We start from the raw sequence: 19720 nt of genomic DNA, 5'->3' as shown, positions 1-19720 counted from the left end.
GTTCAAGTCATGATCTCATGGTCGTGAGTTCAAGCCCCGAATCAGTCTCTGTGCTGACAGCATGGAGCCTGCTTGGGGTTCTCTCTCTGCCCCTTCCCTGCCCACACTTGCTCTCTCTCTCTCAAAATAAATAAATAAACCGTAAAAAATAAATAAAACACAGTGTTCTGCACAACTATTTTAACAAGTATATTTTTTTCATAACAAGCATCCATGGTCTAGAAATTACAAGTGTCTTTGAAGTTATTAAAACTTTACAATTATTAAATGAAAACTTTTGCCCTTTTAGTAGAGAAGTGTAGATAGTAACTAAATTTCACAATAAGAAGATAGAGACTAAGGATAGATTTAACTTTATTGTCTTGGAATTTATAAGCATCAGCAAACCTTCCTTTCTTTCTTTCAGAACAAAGGGTTTGGGACAGGATGTGGTGTTTTACGTGAGCAAAAATGCTTTGGCCAATAGCTCGTTGTATTCTCAAGTATCCTGCTTTATTAGAAAAACCCTGTGCCTTTAGTTGCGATGTTAATTTTTGGTTTCACTCTTAACTCTACATGCATCCTATATATTCATTCTACAACTGTGTGATAGAAGTTCCAAGGAAAGAGTGATCATTTTTTACTTTAGGAATTTTAGAGGCTTTGTAACGGAATGAGAACTTGAGCAATATCTTAAAATATATATAGAAAAAAAAGGGGAGAGTGGAAAATCACAAACATTTAAGAGAGAGAATAACATGAAGAAACCTGTCAGGAGCAGAGCCCTTCCAGAAATAAAGTTTAAAAAGGAGAACGGGGGGTGTCTGTCTGGCTTAGTCGGTAGAGCGTGTGACTCTTTTGGTTTCAGGGTTGTGAGTTTGAGCCCCACGTGGGGTGTAGAGACTCCCCAAAAATAAGAAGAATACTAAAATCTTTAAGATAAAAAAAATAAAAAGAAAAGTGGCAGATAGAAAAACTCTTAGGGCTCCTGGGTGGCTCAGTTGGTTGAGCATCCAACATCAGCTCATGTCATGATCTCACAGTTCATGGGTCTGAGCCTTGCCTCTGTGATGACAGCTCAGAGCCTGGAGCCTGCTTCGGATTTTGCATCTCCTTCTCTTTCTCTCTCTGCCCTTCCCCCACTCACACTCTATCTCTGTCTCCCTCTCTCTCTCTCAAAAATAAACATTAAAAAAAAAATTTTTGAAAAAAGGAAAAACTCTTGAAAGTCAGGTAAAGGAATCAGAATCTGAGTGTCAGGAGACCTTGGAGACTCTAGTCTTTGTATTCAAAGCAGGAATCCCCCTACCACATCCACATCAGGCATTCACTTTGATTCTGCTTGAATCCTTTCCTTGTGGGGCATTTACTGCCCTTCCACATGGCCCACTCTTGTTACGGACGGTAGTAATTATGAGGCATTTGTACCATTGCCTGTGGAAGGCACTGTCCATTTTTGAGCATGTAGATTTAGTGACATACTCGTTATACTTAAGGACATTTCATCTAAAATACACCTATCCCTTGCATTAGGAAAAGGGCAGAATGCATTGTTTCAAATAGGGGTTATGTTTTTTATAGCTTTATTGAGATATAATTCACATACCATACCGTTCACCATTTTAAAGTATACAATTCATTGGCTTTTACTGTGTTCACAGAGTTGTATTTCCATTACCACAGTTTTCATAACTCCTTAGCTGTCAGCCCTGCAAACTTTCCATCTCCCCCAGCTGAGGCAACCAATGATCTACTTTCTGTTTCTACAGATTTGCTTATTCTGGACATTACATATAAATGGGATCACACAATATGTGGTCTTCTGTTACTGGCTTCCTTTACTTAGCATAATCTTTTTAAGGTTCATCCATGTTACAGCGTGTATCAATACTTACTTCTTTTTACTGACACGTTATATTCCATTGTGCGGATATATCCTATTTTATTATCCGTTCATCAGTTGATGGACATTTAGGTTGTTTCTTCTTTTTCACTGTCATGATTACTGCTGCTGTGCACATTCATGCACAAGTTTTTGTGTGGCTATGTTTTCAATTCCCTTGTGTATATACCTAAGAGTAGAATTTCTGGGTCATACGCTAACTCTATATTTAACTATTTGAGGAACTGCTGGACTGTTTTCCAAAGCAACTGCATCATTTTACATTCCCACCAGAAGTGATGAAGGTTCCAGTTCTCCACATCCTGGCCAATATTTGTTATTACCTGTCTTTTTTATTATTGTCATTCTAGTGGGTGTGAAGGTGGTATCTCATCGTGGTTCTGATTGACATTTCTCTGGCGGCTAATGATGTCACGCATCTTTTCCTGTGCTTCTTCGCCACTTGTCTGTCTTCTCTGGAGAAATGTCTGTTCCAATCCTTTACCCGGTTTTTTGTCTTTTTATTATTGAGTTACATATCCTAGGTTCAATATACGTTCTCTTCCTTTAGAGATACAAGCCCCTTATCAGAAATGTGATTTGCAAAACATTTTCTCCTATCCTCTGGGTCGTCTTTTCATTTTTTTAATAGTGTCCGGGTCACGTGTTTTTAGTCCCATAATTCTTCCGGGTTTTTCTTGTTTTCCCCGTTAAACTGTAAAATTGTGAAATTTAAATTGTAAAATTCTACAAACCCAGAAACCACTACTCCTTCTAGATCTCTGTTCATCCAGGAGAACGGGCCTTGCATGGTACATACCTGTTCAAGAATGTGTCTCCACCACCAGCCACTGCTGCCCCTAGAGGTTTTCCTGCAGATAATTTGATTTCATTCTGGGTGAGATATTATAGTTTATTGGTTTGTTTTCTTACAGGTGAATCGATTTAGTAAGGTGGAAGACCGAGCAATTTTTGTCACTGACCGTCACCTATATAAGATGGACCCCACTAAACAGTACAAGGTGATGAAGACAATTCCGCTCTATAATGTAAGTGTTTTCTGCTCCTTTCTGAATAAGGGATTCTTAACCTGTATTCCTGGACCCCAAGTGGGTCAGTAATTGATCACTACAACCTTTGGGGCTTTAGGGAGCCCATGAATTCCTGAAATTGTATGCCAATCTTATGTTTTGTACAAATGCACAATTTTCCATAAGAAGGATCCAAGAGTGCCTGGCTGGAGCGTGTGACTTTTGATCTTGGGTTCATGAGTTCAAGCCCCACGTTGGGTGTGGAGCCTATTTAAAAAAAAAAGAAGAAGAAGAAGAAGAAGAAGGATCTGAAGTTACCAATAAATTAATGAAGCATTTTAAAAAGCCAAGTGTAAGCGTTCTGCATTCTGTGTGATCTTTCTGTATTCCTAATCTTACGTACTGCTTAAATGTTGTGACACATAATGTATTTTCTTATATATTTTCAAGAGGTTTGTTTTTATAGGGAAATGGAATCAGGTAGAAAAACAGTAGAGAATTACTTTATGAAACCATTACCTCTCTTTCAGAGGTAAAATGTGTGCTGTTCCCAAAAGTTCTTTTCACCAATATATTTTCCCTCTGATCTAAACTCACTCAGCTGTTCTCCATGGGGTTTTCAAATTCTATAATCATTTCTCACTTGAAATATGAAATTTGGTGGATATCTCCCCGAATCTCAATATAAGATTTTTTTTTTTTTAATTTTTCTCCTGCTGTATGTGGTCTGCTTTACAAGTGACTGTTGGTTCTGATTCTTCAGAAAGATCCTCCTGACTACCAGATCCTTTTGAGAGTCAGGTGGTTTTTGTCTGTCTGCTAGTTCCTAAGGAGAGAGGTCTGTGTTTGTCCAATAATAGAATCCATGAGGAGTATTATTTAAAGATTATTTTAAATCCTTTTGGTATCTGCAAAAGGGAATAGGAAACATACTGTTTTGTAGTTTTATGTTGTTAAATCAAGAGTCCTGTTGGTTGTGAGGGACCACAGAAGGGAAACTATTCCTGGGTTTGCTAAATGATCTGGGACGTCACTGCAGGGTTGATTATGGGGTTGCAATTTGTGTCCATTACACTCCCTGCCCCCAACCCAATACACACACATGCATCTTTCCCCCTTTCAATAAAAAGGCTAATGGATTGCAGCTAAGAAGAAAATAATATTCTAGGACATTCTTGATTTCATATTGTCTTTTTGGCAAGCACTTGTAATCTCATGTATCAATCACAGTTTAAGCCTAATAACTGCAGTCTTAGAGTAGGAGACGAAGGAGGATATGGGAGAAAATCAGATTTTGTCAAAGTCAAATGAAGTGTGGAAACAAACAAAAAAATAAATTGTGGCCTGTGTTTTATTTCTTTACTTTCTATTAAAGGGAGATCAATCAGAGCACTTGATACAAGTTCAATAAATAGCTACGCAACTCTTTGAACCGAAGTTATTTTGCCAAACTGCCATCCTTTTTCATGGTGACTTGTGTGTCACTGTTCCCCTTCATCATCAGCATCGTTGTCAATGTTGTAAACAATATATAATATAAAAATTAACGGCGTTTAACAATTGCAGTAAAGGTAAAACAATGTCAGTAGAATGGGTGCACACTGTCACGGATGCTATCAGTCCTCTACCTGTATCCCACTGCACCCCCTGATCATTTCTGGGCACACCTTCCTGACTCCGACAGTCAATGTCCTTGTCAAAAGTCCCCCATCAGGCTGTCAGAACCCCCTTTGCCTGCAGCCCACGGTGGTAGCTGGTTTAACAAGGCCCTGTTGGCTGCCTTTCTCTCCCTGAACCATCTCCCCACTCCCTTGCCAGCGTCCCTGCCCCTCCCAAATCACTTCTGTATGTTTACCAGCCTTTGTCTCGGGGTCTGCTTTGGGAAGAATTAACTTTGGAGTAGCGGCTGCGTCTTAGAGGGTGCCAGGTTGAAGGGGACAGAGGACTTCCAACTGGATCTATAAAAATGTTCTTTCAGTCTGAAACAATTATGGCAAACTATTAAGTGTTGATCGTGAAAACATGAGTCTTTGTGGCTTTTTTCTTTAAACTTTCTGTATGATCAGAATATTTTGAAATTAAACAGAGTTTAAGACAAGGAACCTTTAAACAATGATAAGAGTAGTGAAGAAACTGGGAAGGGAAGGAAGAAGATGATCTCAGTTTTAACCATGTTGTGTTTCAAGGCAGTGGTGAAACCTGGAAGGTATACATTCCACAGATAATTGGAAATCCAATATAGAGGAGGAAAGAATTCAGCACTCAAGATAAAAATTCGAGAGTGGATCCACTCTCGAATTGGAGGCTGAAATTATGAGTCTAGAGAGAGAAAGGGGGCGGGTGACTCGAGAACATTCACAGCTAAATGGTCAGCAAAGAATCGCTGAAGGAAATGGAGTAGAAGGAAATCTCTCAATGGGCTTCCATTTGCTCACCTCTCTTTTAATGCATTGAAAGAGCTCTAGTTTCCCTTCAGTACCATCGGTTATGAGTTATTCTAAGAAAGATAAGAACTATAGGAACACTGTTTCAGAATCCAGTTGGAAAGTTCTCAGAAGTCAGAGTAATCGCTAAGAACAGATAGCTGAGGGGCCCACACCCTTCTCATTCTCATGCCTCTCGTGTCTTTTTCATAGGCTCCTTTCCTGTTTCAGTTAAGCTTTTCTGCCCCCAAGAAACAGATTGGGACCATATACTGTCTTGAGTAATGTTTTTAATGAGGATACACATGGTAGTCAGGGAGAAGAATCTGGCGAAAGCTAAGGAAATGCTACCATTCGGTGTTGAAAGAAGCTCTAAAGGGCTGTGTTATCCTGTAGCCCCCTGAGCAGCACGAGTGCTGGGAGAGTCTGCGTTCCTGCCATCCTCTCAGGCTCTACTTCTCTCTGTGTGTCTTCTTACTAACAGTCGCCGTCCTTGCCAGATGGCATGGGCCAGCACTAGGCTTAGATCTAAATCAGCCAACCCAACAAACCATCCGAGTGTCATCCTGCAGTAACATATTGCACACAGGCTCCAGATGAGGCCTCCCCATAGCAACCAATTCCGTATGATCCACATTGCTACCGTAGTTCCTTGTTAAGCACTTGTTAATCCATGCGTCGTCTTCCCTGACTTTTCCTGGGATAGCATGGATAATTACTACAGTTCATTTGGGGCATAATTGATCCCTTCCCCCTACAATCTTTGACTGCTGACCTTAGGCCAAAGTCATCTTTGGGCCCTGGTCACAGAGCATGCTGGGGTGGGTCAATAGGAGAGAAGTGCTTCAAACAGGCAGCTTCCTCAGGCACCCTTGGACTCCTCCCACCTACACCTGTTCCAATCTCCTGGATCCCAGTCTTCGTCAAACAAAAACTAAATCATGCTCATGGATGCCCATTGCGGTAAGAGTTTAGGTGATGCTGTAGTTTGGCTATGTGTCTAATCAGTTTCTAAATCTGGTCTTCATCAGTGCTTTTTAGCAGAATGTGTTTCCTTAACTGCTTCCAGCCCGCAATATGGGACCAATATTTGTTGCTTTCCTAATGCACCATAAAAAGTACTCAACCAATTTACTATCTCTGCATCTCCTAACCCATTGACCTTGTATAAAGCAGTAGCACCTAAATGCCCCAGGCACTTAACTCTAATGGGCACATGCAGCAGCTCCTAGGGGCTCCCCAGAGATCGGTTAAATGACTGCTTTATCTCTCCAAACCACAGCTTTACATGCTGGGTGGAGAGATCCTATTCCTTGTTGACAAGCTTGCAGCAACCAGGTGCACATCCCGTCTGAGAGGTGTTTCTTGTAGCATCCTGGTGCCTCATTTCTTTCTGCTCGATCTTGAGGCATAATGAACAGAGACTTAAGGAGACTCAAGAAATGGGGAGTTACACCTCAGTTAGAATGCCAGTGTAGGAATTATCTTCATTTGGGGTTTTAGAGAGCTGTAGATCACATTGTCTTGTTACAGCCTCAATAACTAAACTCTTCATTCAACAAGTGATTGCCGAATACTCATTATGTGCCAGACATATAGGTATTGTGGCACAGAAGTGTCAAAATAGTCAAAATCTCTGCCCTTACAGAATTTACATTGCAGTGGGGAGGGGAGGCAGCAGACTCTACTTACATGTATATATTTGTGCATATATGTATATGTATGCATGCATATATATACATACATATACACATCATATAATCCATTAGAAGGGATAAGGGAAGAAATAGAATAGGGAAGGAAGATAGAGGATACGAGGAGTGTTATAACTTCAAATAGAGTGATCAGGCCTCACCGAGAAGTTGACATTTAAGCAGAGACTCATAGGAGCTAAAGAATGAGCCATATGCTTACTTGGAGGAAAAGTGTTTAGGGTACAAGGAACAGCAAAGGCACAGAGATGTGAGCAGGGAGGAAAGAGCAAGCCTACGGGGGGCTGGAAATGTTTTGCGCCTTGATCTGGTAGCAGTTACTCTTCTGTATATGTTTGTTAAAATTCACCAGGCTGTTTCCTTGAGATTTGTACTTTCTGCTGAGTGTAAGCTATATACCTCAATAAAGGGGGAGGCAAAAGAGAAAAAGAAAGCTATCCATGAAAGAGGATAAGGGAGGGGGTGTGTCAAAGAGAAAAGTGAAGTAAATGAAGCAAATGATAATTCAAGCCCAGGGGGAGTTCTGACCCACTCAACAGCCAATGGTGTGTGGACCATTATCGCACAGCATGTGAAACACGTGACAGTCATGTTTGCTTTCTCCTCTGTCTAAACAAGAGTACATCCCCACTCCCCTCCACCCAGAGACGCAGCCCTCAGCTGTTCCTCAGAGGAGAGGGGAAGACACTAACTAAACGAGGGTGGACGCCTGATATAAGGGAAGCCAGTTGTAGGCTGCCAGTGACCCAGTCCTGTGGCCAAGAGCTCCTCGCTGTACCTCTTACGTTCCCTCCATGTTCCTAACATTGATCAGATGTGCTTTTTTCTCATTGTTTCCCAGATCAGTTTTGCTGGAGACCTATTTTATTGATTTCATTACCTTTTCATTGACCTCTGCTCTTGTTTTTTTTTCTTCTCCATTCTCTAGATTTACTCTGTTGGTTCCTTTTCTAGCTTTTTGAGTTGAGGGGTTAACTGCTTTCATTTTTATTGATTGATTGATTGATTGATTGATTTACATCCAAGTTAGTTAGCATATAGTGCAATAATGATTTCAGGAATAGGTTCCAGTGATTCATCCCCTACGTGTAACACCCAGTGCCCATCCCAACAAGTGTCTTCCTTAATGCCCCTTATCCATTTAGCCCATCCCCCCACCCACAGCCCCTCCAGCAACCCTCAGTTTGTTCTCTGTATTTAAGAGTCTCTTATGTTTTGTCCGCTCCTTGTTTTTATATTATTTTTGCTTCCCTTCTCCTATGTTCATCTGTTTTGTATCTTAAAGTCCTCATATGAGTGAAATCATATGATATTTGTCTTTCTCTGACTAATTTCGTTTAGCATATTACCCTCTAGTTCTATCCACGTAGTTGCAAATGGCAAGATTTCATTCTTTTTGATTGCTACATAATACTCCATTATATATATATACCACATCTCCTTTATCCATTCATCTGTCAATGGACATTTGGGGTCTTTCCGTACTTTGGGTATTGTCAGTAGAACAGCTATAAACATTGGGGTGGATGTGCCCCTTTGAAGCAGCATACCTGTATCCCTTGGATAAATACCTAGTAGTGCAATTGCTAGGTCATAAGGTAATTCTATTTTTAATTTTTTGAGAACCTCCATACTGTTTTCCAGAGTTGCTGCACCAGTTTGCATTCCTACCAGCAGTGCAAAAGAGATCCTCTTTCTCCGCATCCTCACCAATATCTGTTGTTGCCTGAGTTGCTAATGTTAGCCATTCTGACAAGTGTGAGGTGGTATCTCATTGTGGTTTTGATTGCTATTTCCCTGATGATGAATGACGTCGAGCATTTTTTCATGTGTCTGTTAGTCATCTGGATGTCTTCTTTGGAGAAGTGTCTATTCATGTCTTTTGCCCATTTCTTCACTGGATTATTTGTTTTTTGGGTTGAGTTTGACAAGTTCTTTATAGATTTTGGAGACTAACCCTTTATCTGATATGCCATTTGCAAATATCTTCACCCATTCCATCAGTTGCCTTTTAGTTTTGCTGATTGTTTTCTTCTCTGTGCAGAAGCTTTTTATTTTGATGAGGTCCCAATAGTTCATTTTTGCTTTTGTTTCCCTTGCCTTCAGAGACGTGTTGAGTAAGAAGTCGCTGCTGCCAAGATCAAAGAGGCTTTTGCCTGCTTTCTCCTCAAGGATTTTGATGGCTTTCTGTCTTTCATCCATTTGGAGTTTATTTTTGTGTGTGATGTAAGAAAGCAGTCCAGGTTCATTCTTCTGCATGTCGCTGTCCAGTTTTCCCAGCACCATTTGCTAAAAAGACTGTATTCCATTGGATATTCTTTCCTGCTTTGTCAAAGATCAGTTGGCCATACGTTTGTGGGTCCATTTCTGGGTTCTCTGTTCTGTTCCACTGATCTGAGTGTCTGTTTTTGTGCCAGCACCATACTGTCTTGATGATTACAGCTTTGTAATACAGCTTGAAATCCAGGATTGTAATGCCTTCAGCTTTGGTTTTCTTTTGCAGGATTGCTTTGGCTATTCGGGGTCTTTTCTGGTTCCGTACAAATTTTAGGGTTGTTTGTTCCTAGCTCTGTGAAGGATGCTGATGTTATTTTGATAGGGATGCTTTTGTTTTTAAATTTTAGTTTTTAAAAATGCATTTAAAACTGTAAATTTGTGTGTATGAATGACCTTGAGCTGAACTTCACATGTTCTAAATGTGGTATCATCCTTGTTGTTCCATTTTAATTATTTTGTCATTTCCATTGTGAGTTCTTCTTTAAGCCATGGGCTGTTTAGTGGTATATTTTCCAATTATTTTGTGTATGATAATTCGTAGTACATGTGTGTATGTGTTTTCTATAGGGAGGAAGTTCACAAATTTCAAATTCATTTATTGTGAAACAATCTGTTTTGTATACATTTTATGTATACAAAAAATTAATTTAAAAAATTAAAAATTCAAAAAAGAATGTATATAACACCACATGAATCTGTTACCCTATAGCCAACATTCTACTGCACTGGCATTACCCCTAAGTTTTTTTTTTTTTTAATTTTTTTTTCAACGTTTTATTTTATTTTTGGGACAGAGAGAGACAGAGCATGAACGGGGGAGGGGCAGAGAGAGAGGGAGACACAGAATCGGAAACAGGCTCCAGGCTCCAAGCCATCAGCCCAGAGCCTGACGCGGGGCTCGAACTCCCGGACCTCGAGATCGTGACCTGGCTGAAGTCGGACGCTTAACCGGCTGCACCACCCAGGCGCCCCGACCCCTAAGTTATTTTTTAAATATAAGAATCTATCAGATCACTATCTGTTGTATTGTTCTCATCAGTTTCTGTTAACACTAAAACATACTGCAGAATTAAAAACATTTAAAGAGAAGTGAATTAAAATCTAGAAGGAAGAGGGGCACCTGGCTGCCTCAGTCAGTTGGTTAAGCTTCTGACTCCTGATCTTGGCTCAGGTCATGATCTCAGAGTTCATGGGTCCAAGCCCTGCACTGGGCTCTGTGCTGATGGCATGGAGCCTGCTTGGTATTCTGTCTCCCTCTCTGCCCCTCCCCCGTTTGCCCTCTCACTCTCTCATGCTCTCTCAAAATAAATAAAAATAAACTTTAAAAAAGGAAGGAAAAAGAAAGAAAAAGAACAAACTAAAAGATAACCATTTTTCTTTTCTTTTTTTAATGTTTTATTTATTTTTGAGAGAGAGAGACAGAGTACGAGCGGGGAAGGGCCAGAGCAAGAGGGAGACAGAATGTGAAGCAGGCTCCAGGCTCTGAGCTGTCAGCGCAGAGCCCAACACGGAGTCGAACCCACAAACTGTGAGATCATGACCTGAGCCAAAGTCGGACGCTTAACCAAGTAACCACCCAGGTGTCCCTAAGCATTTTTCGTTTTATGACTTAGAAATTTCAGGGCACTTGGGTGACTCAGTTGGCTAAACATCTGACTGACTCTTGATTTCAGTTCAGGTCTTTTCTTTTTTTTTTAAGATGTTTTATTTTTGAGAGAACAAGAGAAAGAGTGCAAACAGGGGAGGGGCAGAGAGAGAGGGAGACACAGAATGTGAAACAGTCTCCAGGCTCCAAGCTGTCAGCACAGACAGAGCCAGATGCAGGGCTTGAACACAAGAACCGTGAGATCGTGACCTGAGCCAAAGTCGGACACTTAACCGACTGAGCCACCCATGCACCCCTCATCTCAGTCTTGATATCAGGGTGGTGAGTTCAGGCCCCGCACTGGGCTCTGTGCTGGGCATGAAGCCTACAAGGAAGGAAGAAGGGAAGGGAAGGAGGAAAGAAGGGAAAGGAAAGGAAAGGAAAGGAAAGGAAAGGAAAGGAAAGGAAAGGAAAGGAAAGGAAAGGAAAGGAAAGGAAAGGAAAGGAAGAAAGAAAGGAAGAAGGAAGGAAGGGGAGGGAGGGAGGGAAGGAAGGAGAGGGAGGGAGAGAAGGAAGGAAGAAGAAAGAGAAAGGGGGGGAGAGAGAGAGAGAGAGAAAAAGAAAGAAAGAAAGAAAGAAAGAAAGAAAGAAAGAAAGAAAGAAAGAAAGAAAGAAAGAAAAAGAGAGAAGGAGGGAGGGAAGGAGGAGGGAAGGACGGAAGAAAGGAATCCCCTTCTTCTCTGCCATTGCCCCATTATTCACTCTTACCATCTCTCTAACAGGTCAGACAAGCAGTATTATTAATCCCTTATATCAATACGTAAAATAGTCCCAGTCCAATTTCTCTTTGAAAATGAGTGTCTGAACTAGAACTGAATATATCTTTGCTTTTGTATTCTATTTTTGGTGACAGGATCCCATTAGAATAGAGATTTTCAAACTTTCTCATGAGGCTTGGGGTAATTGAAGTAAACCTGAGGTCACTGGATTAGCAGACCCTTGGAAGGTTTTATTGACATATGGCATACCCCGCCCACCTGTTCACATCCGGGCAAATATTTTAACTCTTTTATTGGAGTATACCCTACATGCAGAAAAGTGCACAAAGCTTAAGGGTAGAGCTTGATGAATGATCACAAAGTGAACCCATCTATTCAGCTGTTACCAAAGTCGTGACACAGGCCATTAATAGGCCAGAAAGCCCATTATGTTCCCTCCCGGTCACTGTCTTTTAGTGTCTATGTGCATACGCTTTCATTGGACACTTACCCCGGCGTGAAACTGTAGTGGACAGATGCAGTTTCCAAAAGGAGAGTGCTCATGTACACCTCCACCAACAGCGTGTGACCGTTCCAGGTGCAGCCGCCATCTCTCCAGCACTGGCTATGGAGACTGTCCTCAGTGTTAGCTGTTTGGGTAGGTATGTGGCAGTTACTCATTGTGGGGTGTTTTTCCACCAGCTTTATTGAGATGTAATTGACATATAACATTGTTCAAGTGTAAGGTGCACAGTGGGCCAATGTGATACACTTACACGTTGCAAAATGGCTACCACCTTAGCATTGGCCCACAGCGCCATCACATCACATAATTACAGTTTCTTTTTTGTGGTGAGAGTATTTTAGGATCCACTCGCTTAGCAACTTTCAAGTATATAATGCAGTATCATTAACTGCCATCACCATTGCCGTTCAGCAGTTTCCTAGAACTTACTCATCTTACAATTGGAAGCTTGTGCCCTTCGTCCAGCATCTCCCACTTCCCCTGCTCGCCAGCCGCCGTAACCGCCACTCTACTCTCTATTTCTGTGAGTTCGGCTTTGTTAGATTCCACGTGTAAGCAAGATCATATAGTATTTCTTTGTCTGGTTTATTTGGTCCACATGGTAGGATTTCTTTCTCTCGTGGCTGAATAATATACGGTTATGTATATATACCACATCTTTATCCATTCACTTGTTGATAGATGTGGATTGTGTTTTGTATTTGCATTGCCCTTTTTACTAATAAGGTCTGGCACCTTTTTTGTGTGTTTATGGATCATTTGGATGCCTTTTGTGACTCTCTTGCCCATCTTTCTATTCAGTTGTCTTTTAAAAGTTGATTTCTATGGGCGCCTGGGTGGCTCAGTCAGGTAAGCGTCTGACTTAGGCTCAGGTCAGGATCTCGCAGTTTGTGAGTTCAAGCCCCACACTGGGCTCTGTGCTGGCAGCTCAGAGCCTGAATTCTGCTTCTGATTCTGTGTCTCCCCACCTTCTCTCTGCCCCTCCCCTGCTTGTGCTCTCTCTCTGTCTCTCACTAATAAATAAATGTCAAAAAAATATTTTAAAAAATAAAAAATAAAAGTTGATTTCTAGTTCTCTTTATATTTTGCACAAGTGCCCCTTGGCAGTTACAGACGTTACATATATTTTCTGACTCTGTGACTTGACTTTTCATTCTGTAATGGTGGGTTTGAACAAAATTTTTTTTATGTTAATGCAGCTCAGCTGAGCACTTTTTTCCTTTGAGGTTGATGCAGGGTTTTTTTTGTTTGAGAAGTCATTCCCCATCCCAAGGTCACAAAGGCATCTTCTGTTGTACTCTATACACTTTATTGCTTTACCTTTCACATCGACAGCCACAGTGCTCCTAGAATTGATTTCTGTGTGTGTGTGACGCTGTAGCCCTGCATTCATTTTCCCCCCTGCGTATAAACAATCGGCCTAGTACCACTCATTAATTTCCAAATCCCTCCCCTTCCATTTCACCTTCCTCCCAGCATGATGTTCTCACTAGCCACAGCCATATACATGGAAAGAGAGCAGAGGAGGGTGGTAAAGCAGATCTCATCAAAAGTGACAACATTTCCTCATTTTCTTTGTCTTAATGTCAAATTCCTTTGGGAGTCTGGCAGGTTCAGAAATGAATGAAGCCCATACTCTACCACAGGGCAGTCATCCCTCCACTGTAATCGCCATGGCCATGCCTGAGCCCCACTATGCCAGGCCTTTGGATTCCCCTAAAAAGAGCTGAAGTCTGTATTTGATGTTAGTCTCCTGATTGTTCAATGTCATGCAAGCCAAATAAAACACATCTGTTGGCCATATTCAGCCCATAGGTCACCGCTTTGCTACTCCTATTTAAAAAAAAAGATCTTTGAGGCACCTGGGTGGCTCAGTCAATTCAGTGTCCGACTTTGACGCAAGTCATGATCTCACAGTTCATGGGTTTGGGGCTTGTGTTGGGCTTTGTGCTGACTGCTCAGGGCCTGGAGCCTGCTTCAGATTCTCTGTCTTCCTCTCTCTCTCTGCCTTGCCCCACTCACGCTCTGTCTGTCTCTCTCTCTCTCAAAAATAAACATTAAAAAAAAAGATCTCGTCATCTGCTTTCTTTTTTTTTTTAAGTTTATTTATTATTTTGAGAGAGAGAAAGAGCAAGGAAGGGGCGGAGAGAGAGGGAGAGAGAGGATCCCAAGCAGTCTCTGCCCTGTCAGCACAGAGCCCGTGCAGGGCTCCCACAAACCATGAGCTCATGACCTGAGCCAGAATCCAGAGTCAGGTGCTTAACCGACTGAGCCACCCAGGTACCCTGTTGTCATTTGTTAGTTTAAATGAGCTATACCTGTGTGTCTCAGCCTCTTCCATGCCAAACTTTAAAACTTCTAAAATCTACGTTATGTTTTATTCTGGATTTTGTGTGGCAGGAACCGTAGAAACACTAACCATTTCTTACTTACAAAAAGCTATAACTGGGTGTGAGCTTCATAGAAGGATACGTTTCCTACTTCAATTAGCAAGGAAGGAAAGGAATAAAGGAAATTTGGGGAGCGGTGTCTTTCCTGTCTGGAGAACTCTCTGCCTCCTCAGTGTTAAATGCTAATTCCATCCTTCTGACTTTTTATTATCATGTTTTTCGAATGTATAGAGAAGCCGAAAGAATAGTAAGGGAATAAATGCCCTTATGCCCTCCACCTAGATTCAATAAATATTTGCTTTTTGCTGTATTTGCTCTCTCTCGTGACACTTTGCCACCAAATGCTCCTGTGTGTATATGCCTCTGCGAACAAGGACCTTCTCCTTCATAACTATCGTCCCATTTTCATATCTGAGAAAAAAACATTTCCATAATATCACTTAGTATCTAGCACTTAGTCAAATTTCTCCACTCATTCAAAGAATGTCTTACACTTATTTTTCAAAATAGGTTCCTATTGTAGAGGTACATGTCTTTTAGTCCAGAAGTGTACCTCCACATACAGTCTTTTTTTCATGATGTTGGCTTTTTATTTATTTGTTTATTATTTTTACATTTTTTAATGTTTTTATTTATTTTTGAGAAAGAAAGGGACAGAGCTTGAGAACCATAAGATCGTGTCCTGAGCCAAAGTCAGACACTCAACCGAGTGAGCCACCCAGGCGCCCCTAATTTTTTTTTAACATTTTTTTAAAATTTTTTTAATGTTTATTTATTTTTGAGAGAGAGAGAGACAGTGTGAGTAGGGGAGGGGCAGAGAGAGAGAGAGAGAGACAGAATCCAAAGCAGGCTCCAGGCTCTGGGCTGTCAGCACAGAGCCTGACGTGGGACTCGAACTCATGAACTGTGAGATCATGACCTGAGCTGAAGTCGGACGCCCAACCAACTGAGCTACCCAGGTACCCCAACATTTATTTATTTTTGAAGGAGAAAGAGACAGAGCATGAGCAGGGGAGGGGCAGAGAAAGAGAGAGACACAGAACCTGAAGCAGGCTCCAGGCTCTGAGCTGTCAGCACAGACCCCGATGTAGGGCTTGAACTCATGAGCTGTGAGATCATGACCTGAGCTGACTAAGCCACCCAGACACCCCTCATGAGGTTGACTTCTTAAAACAGCATTATTAAATTATCATTTACTGTAATGGGCTGAACGGTGCTTCCCCCAAATTCATTGGTTGAAGTTCTAACCCCTAGTCCTCAGAATGTGGCAGTGTTTGCAGATAGGGTCTTTAAAGAAGTAATTAGGTTAAAATGAGGTCATTGGGGTCAGACCTGATCCTGTATGACTGGTGCCCTTTTAAGAAGAGGCAGCTGGAACAAAGGCAGGTACAGAGGGAAGACTATGTGAAGACAGAGAGAGAGAAGATGGCCATCCACAAGTGGAGGAGAGAGGCCTCAGAAGAACCACACCCTTCCACATCTTGATCTTGGACTTCGAGCCTCCAGAGCTTACTTAAGCCATCCATTCTGTGGGGCTTTGTATGGCTGCACTAGCAAACTCCTACATTTACTGACCCTAAAATTCACCCATTGTAAGGTACAGTTCAGTTACTTTTAGTAAATTTATGCTTTTGTACAAACATCACACAGTCCAGTTTTAGAACATTTCTGTCACCTCAGAGTGTTCTCTTGTACCCATTTGCAGTAAATCCCCGCTCCCAACTTCAGCCTATCCTTTTACCTTTTCTAGAAATTTCATATACATGGAATCATACAACAGGTATTGTTGTGTCTCTCGCTTCCTTCACTCAGTATGCTTTGGAGGTTCATCTAGGTTGGGCCGTATGTCATTGATTTGTTCATTTAATTGCTGAGTAATATTCTACTGAATGGATATACCATATTTCATTTCTCTATGTACCATGTCATGGACATTTGGCTGCTAGGTGCATTTGCATACCAGTCTTTATGTGGGTATGTGCTTTTATTTCTCCCTGGTGGATATCTAGGAGTGGAATTAATTATTCTATCATATGGCCTTTGTTTAACTTTGTAAGAAACTACCAAACTTTTCCAACATGGCAGCTCCATTTTACATTCTCTTCCGTATATGAGAGTTCTGGTTTCTCTACATCCCCACCAGCACACAGTCTGCATGACACTGACTTCTTAGAGTCTAGAACTGGTCTCGTCTGGATTTGTCTGTTTCCTTATGGTTCATTTATTCTCCTTGTCCCTGTAGTTCCTGTAAACCAGAAGTTAAATCAGGAGGCATTAATTTTATTTGCACAGTGCGCTTCACTTCTTGAGATCATACCTTGCAGCTCAACAGAAGTGGCATATGTAGAGCTAACCCTGCTTTGTGATCGTCTTTAGAATATGTAGCCACACTATTATTATGTTTCTCCCACTGTGGTCTAAGTTTCTGTCTGCTTATAGAATAGATACCTGGTGTTCTCCTCTGCAAGGCTAGAATTTAGCATAAAAATAAAGATAAATATCACCATCACATAATTACATATTGATAAGTTGCCCATCACTATAACAATACCTGTTATTTTCAGCTTCTTTTCCCGGTCTTTTTTCATAACCGAATTCTTCTAATACTTTGTTCTTGATCTTTTTTGTTTAAGTTTTTACAGCTTATTAATCCTCTCATGAAAAGCCTGCACCATCCCTGCAGGTGACTACAGCCACCACAGAACCTTTACTCCTTTGTGCTGGCATCGGCACTGTCCTCTGCATTCCCCCCCCCCCGCCCCCCGACCTTCTCCATTCTGTTCTTGTGTTCCTTTTGCTATTTTCTTGAGGTCTTTTTCTTCTCATGTAGGTGATGTCTTGCAAGTCTATGTTTGGGTTCATTTTCCTCCTGTAATCCAAGGAGTCCTAAATCGTGCCAGAGTCATTTGTCTTACCACCACCAAAATGCATCCTAAATCCAAATACAAAGATTGTGTCTGATGTGGTCTTGTATGTTTTGGCCAGTTTTTCCCAAATTTCTTAGTTTCTGTTGCCTTTCTGGGGTGAAGGACATAGATGACCATTTGTTTCTGCCATATTAGTCAGTTAGTCATGAACTTCCTGGCTCAGAGAATAACTATGTTGTTCGTAATGGTGGTCAATTGTCAGGCAAGCCAGGAGGGAAAGCTCTATATTTCTTATTTATTTCTACAACTTGTAGCTCTCTCCCCCAAACCCTGGCAACCTCTGATCATTTTACTGTCTCTGCAGTTGTGCCTTTTCTAGAATATCATATCACTGGAACCATATGCTTTGTAACCTTTGTAGGTTGGCCTGTTTTACTTAGCAGTAGGTATCTGAGGTGCCCCCATCTCTTTCCATGGCTTGGTAGCTCATTTCTTTTTATCACTGAATACTATTCCAATGTATGAGTGTGCCGTAGTTTGTCCATCCTTCTGCCTATTGGAGGACATCTTGGTTGCTTCCAGTTTGGCACCATCATGAATAAAGCTGCTGTGAACACTCACGTCCAGGTTTTTGTATGGACACAAGTTTTCAGGTCATCTGGGTACATACCTACAAGTGCAGTTGCTACATCATGTAGCAAGACTAAGTCCGGCTTTATGTGAACTGCCAAATTGTCTCCCAAAGTAGCTGTACCATTTTGCATTCCTACCAGCAGTGCATGAGAGTTCCCACTGCTTTGCGTCTTCACCAGTATTTGCCAGTGTCAGTTTAAATTCTAGCCATTCTAACAGTCATGTAGTAGCGTCATGTATTTTTCTCGTAGCCTAAGCTACGTAGCTCAGTGTATGCCGGGGTCCAGTTAATCTCTTCAGGAATCACCGTCCAGTCTGTGTCATCAGTTGGTTTGTGTTCAAGAGAGAAAGACTGATCTTTATGTAAGCCTAAACAAAATGTAATTAAAATATAAATTTGACACCTTTTTTCTCTTTCATTAGCAAAAACGATCCAGCCTGCTTATCATTTAGCAATGAGTCCAGTCGCTCTTCGCAGGAAATATAAAAATAGGAAATCATGACAGGTTTTTGAGACTGTTTTCAGTAAGCACTGTTCTCACAAATGGCACAGTCGAGTAATTATAAACAGCAGTCTGAGAATGAAACATTCAAGTTACAAGTGACCCCTGTCTTAGCCACAGAGTGGCTTTCTTTGTACAAATAGTGCGGAGTTGGGATAGGGTTTCAGCCAGCTGGATTCTTTGTTACTGTCAGATTAGCATCATCCGCCTTGAGTCACTCTCTACACTGTATTTGTAAGTTGTAATAGCGAATTAAAGCATCATTTCCAATGTCAAGAAAGGTTGAAAGTTTTACATGGGAAGGAGGGTCAGAATTTGAATGTTTTGCAAAGCTGGGAGACTCGTGGTTGCTGGGCTTGATATGGAGAACAGTCAAGAGGTAACTTACATAATTAGTAACATGTACAGAACTTTGATCACAACCTCTTTAACTCTGAGAATCAACCTAGAGATCACTATAGATGGGTGGAAAAGATTGCACCCCATGGCTGAGGTGAGTCGCGTGAATCAACGAGCTTGTGTCTTGTGAGTTCACGGGGACGTGGGCTCACCCCAGCCAGCACTCAGGGAGCTGGTTGCCAAGATCGAGTTTAATTTGCGTAAACATAAAATCTGTTCACTGGTTTCAAGTGAGACCACATAAACTGAAACATTTAACCCAACCTCAGCTGGGACTCTTCTTGTCCTTTTGTTGGTGAGCTGTGTTGGTTTTGAAAAATGCTTGAATCTGCCCACTAATGCTGTTTGATATAGTCCCTTTTTATCGGTGTGGGCTTGATGGCCAAGGAAGTAGCCAATTAATTACACAAATATCTCCTTTAGTTCTGTGGAGAATACAGGCAAGCAGGGAAGAGAAAAGAGACAATTATCAGAACCGATGTGAGTGTTTTGTAGAGGTAAATGGGTTGTAATTATGCCGGGCTTCATGCTTTATTACTCCATCTGACAGTGACTGGCTAGAAAGCTATCATTTCATTTGGAAGATGGATCGTCTTTATAATGTGTACAGGGTGAGCCCTGCTGAAATCCATCGCTGTGGGCTCTGCTCCTGATCACCGTTGCTAAAGCACCCTGCCCTCATGGCGGAGTCCCAGGAGAAGGTGTTTCCATGGTAATCTCAATGAAGGCGGTCAGCTGATGTCTGGCACCGCCTG

General features: G+C 41.5%; 1 protein-coding gene across 2 annotated transcripts in view; it reads left to right on the top strand.

The window, feature by feature from the left end:
- MYO1D (myosin ID) overlaps nt 1-19720 on the top strand; it is a 361516-nt gene that overhangs the window by 215240 nt on the left and 126556 nt on the right. For both annotated transcript variants that reach the window (XM_043583686.1, XM_043583687.1), the window contains exon 20: nt 2797-2910. In XM_043583686.1, the coding sequence (XP_043439621.1) occupies nt 2797-2910 (114 nt within the window). The remainder of the gene's footprint in view (nt 1-2796; nt 2911-19720) is intronic.

Source organism: Prionailurus bengalensis, chromosome E1 (assembly GCF_016509475.1).
Source record: "Prionailurus bengalensis isolate Pbe53 chromosome E1, Fcat_Pben_1.1_paternal_pri, whole genome shotgun sequence".
NCBI lineage: Eukaryota > Metazoa > Chordata > Mammalia > Carnivora > Felidae > Prionailurus > Prionailurus bengalensis.
The sequence above is the reverse complement of the archived record's forward strand: the minus strand, read 5'-3'. Positions and strand labels throughout refer to the sequence as shown.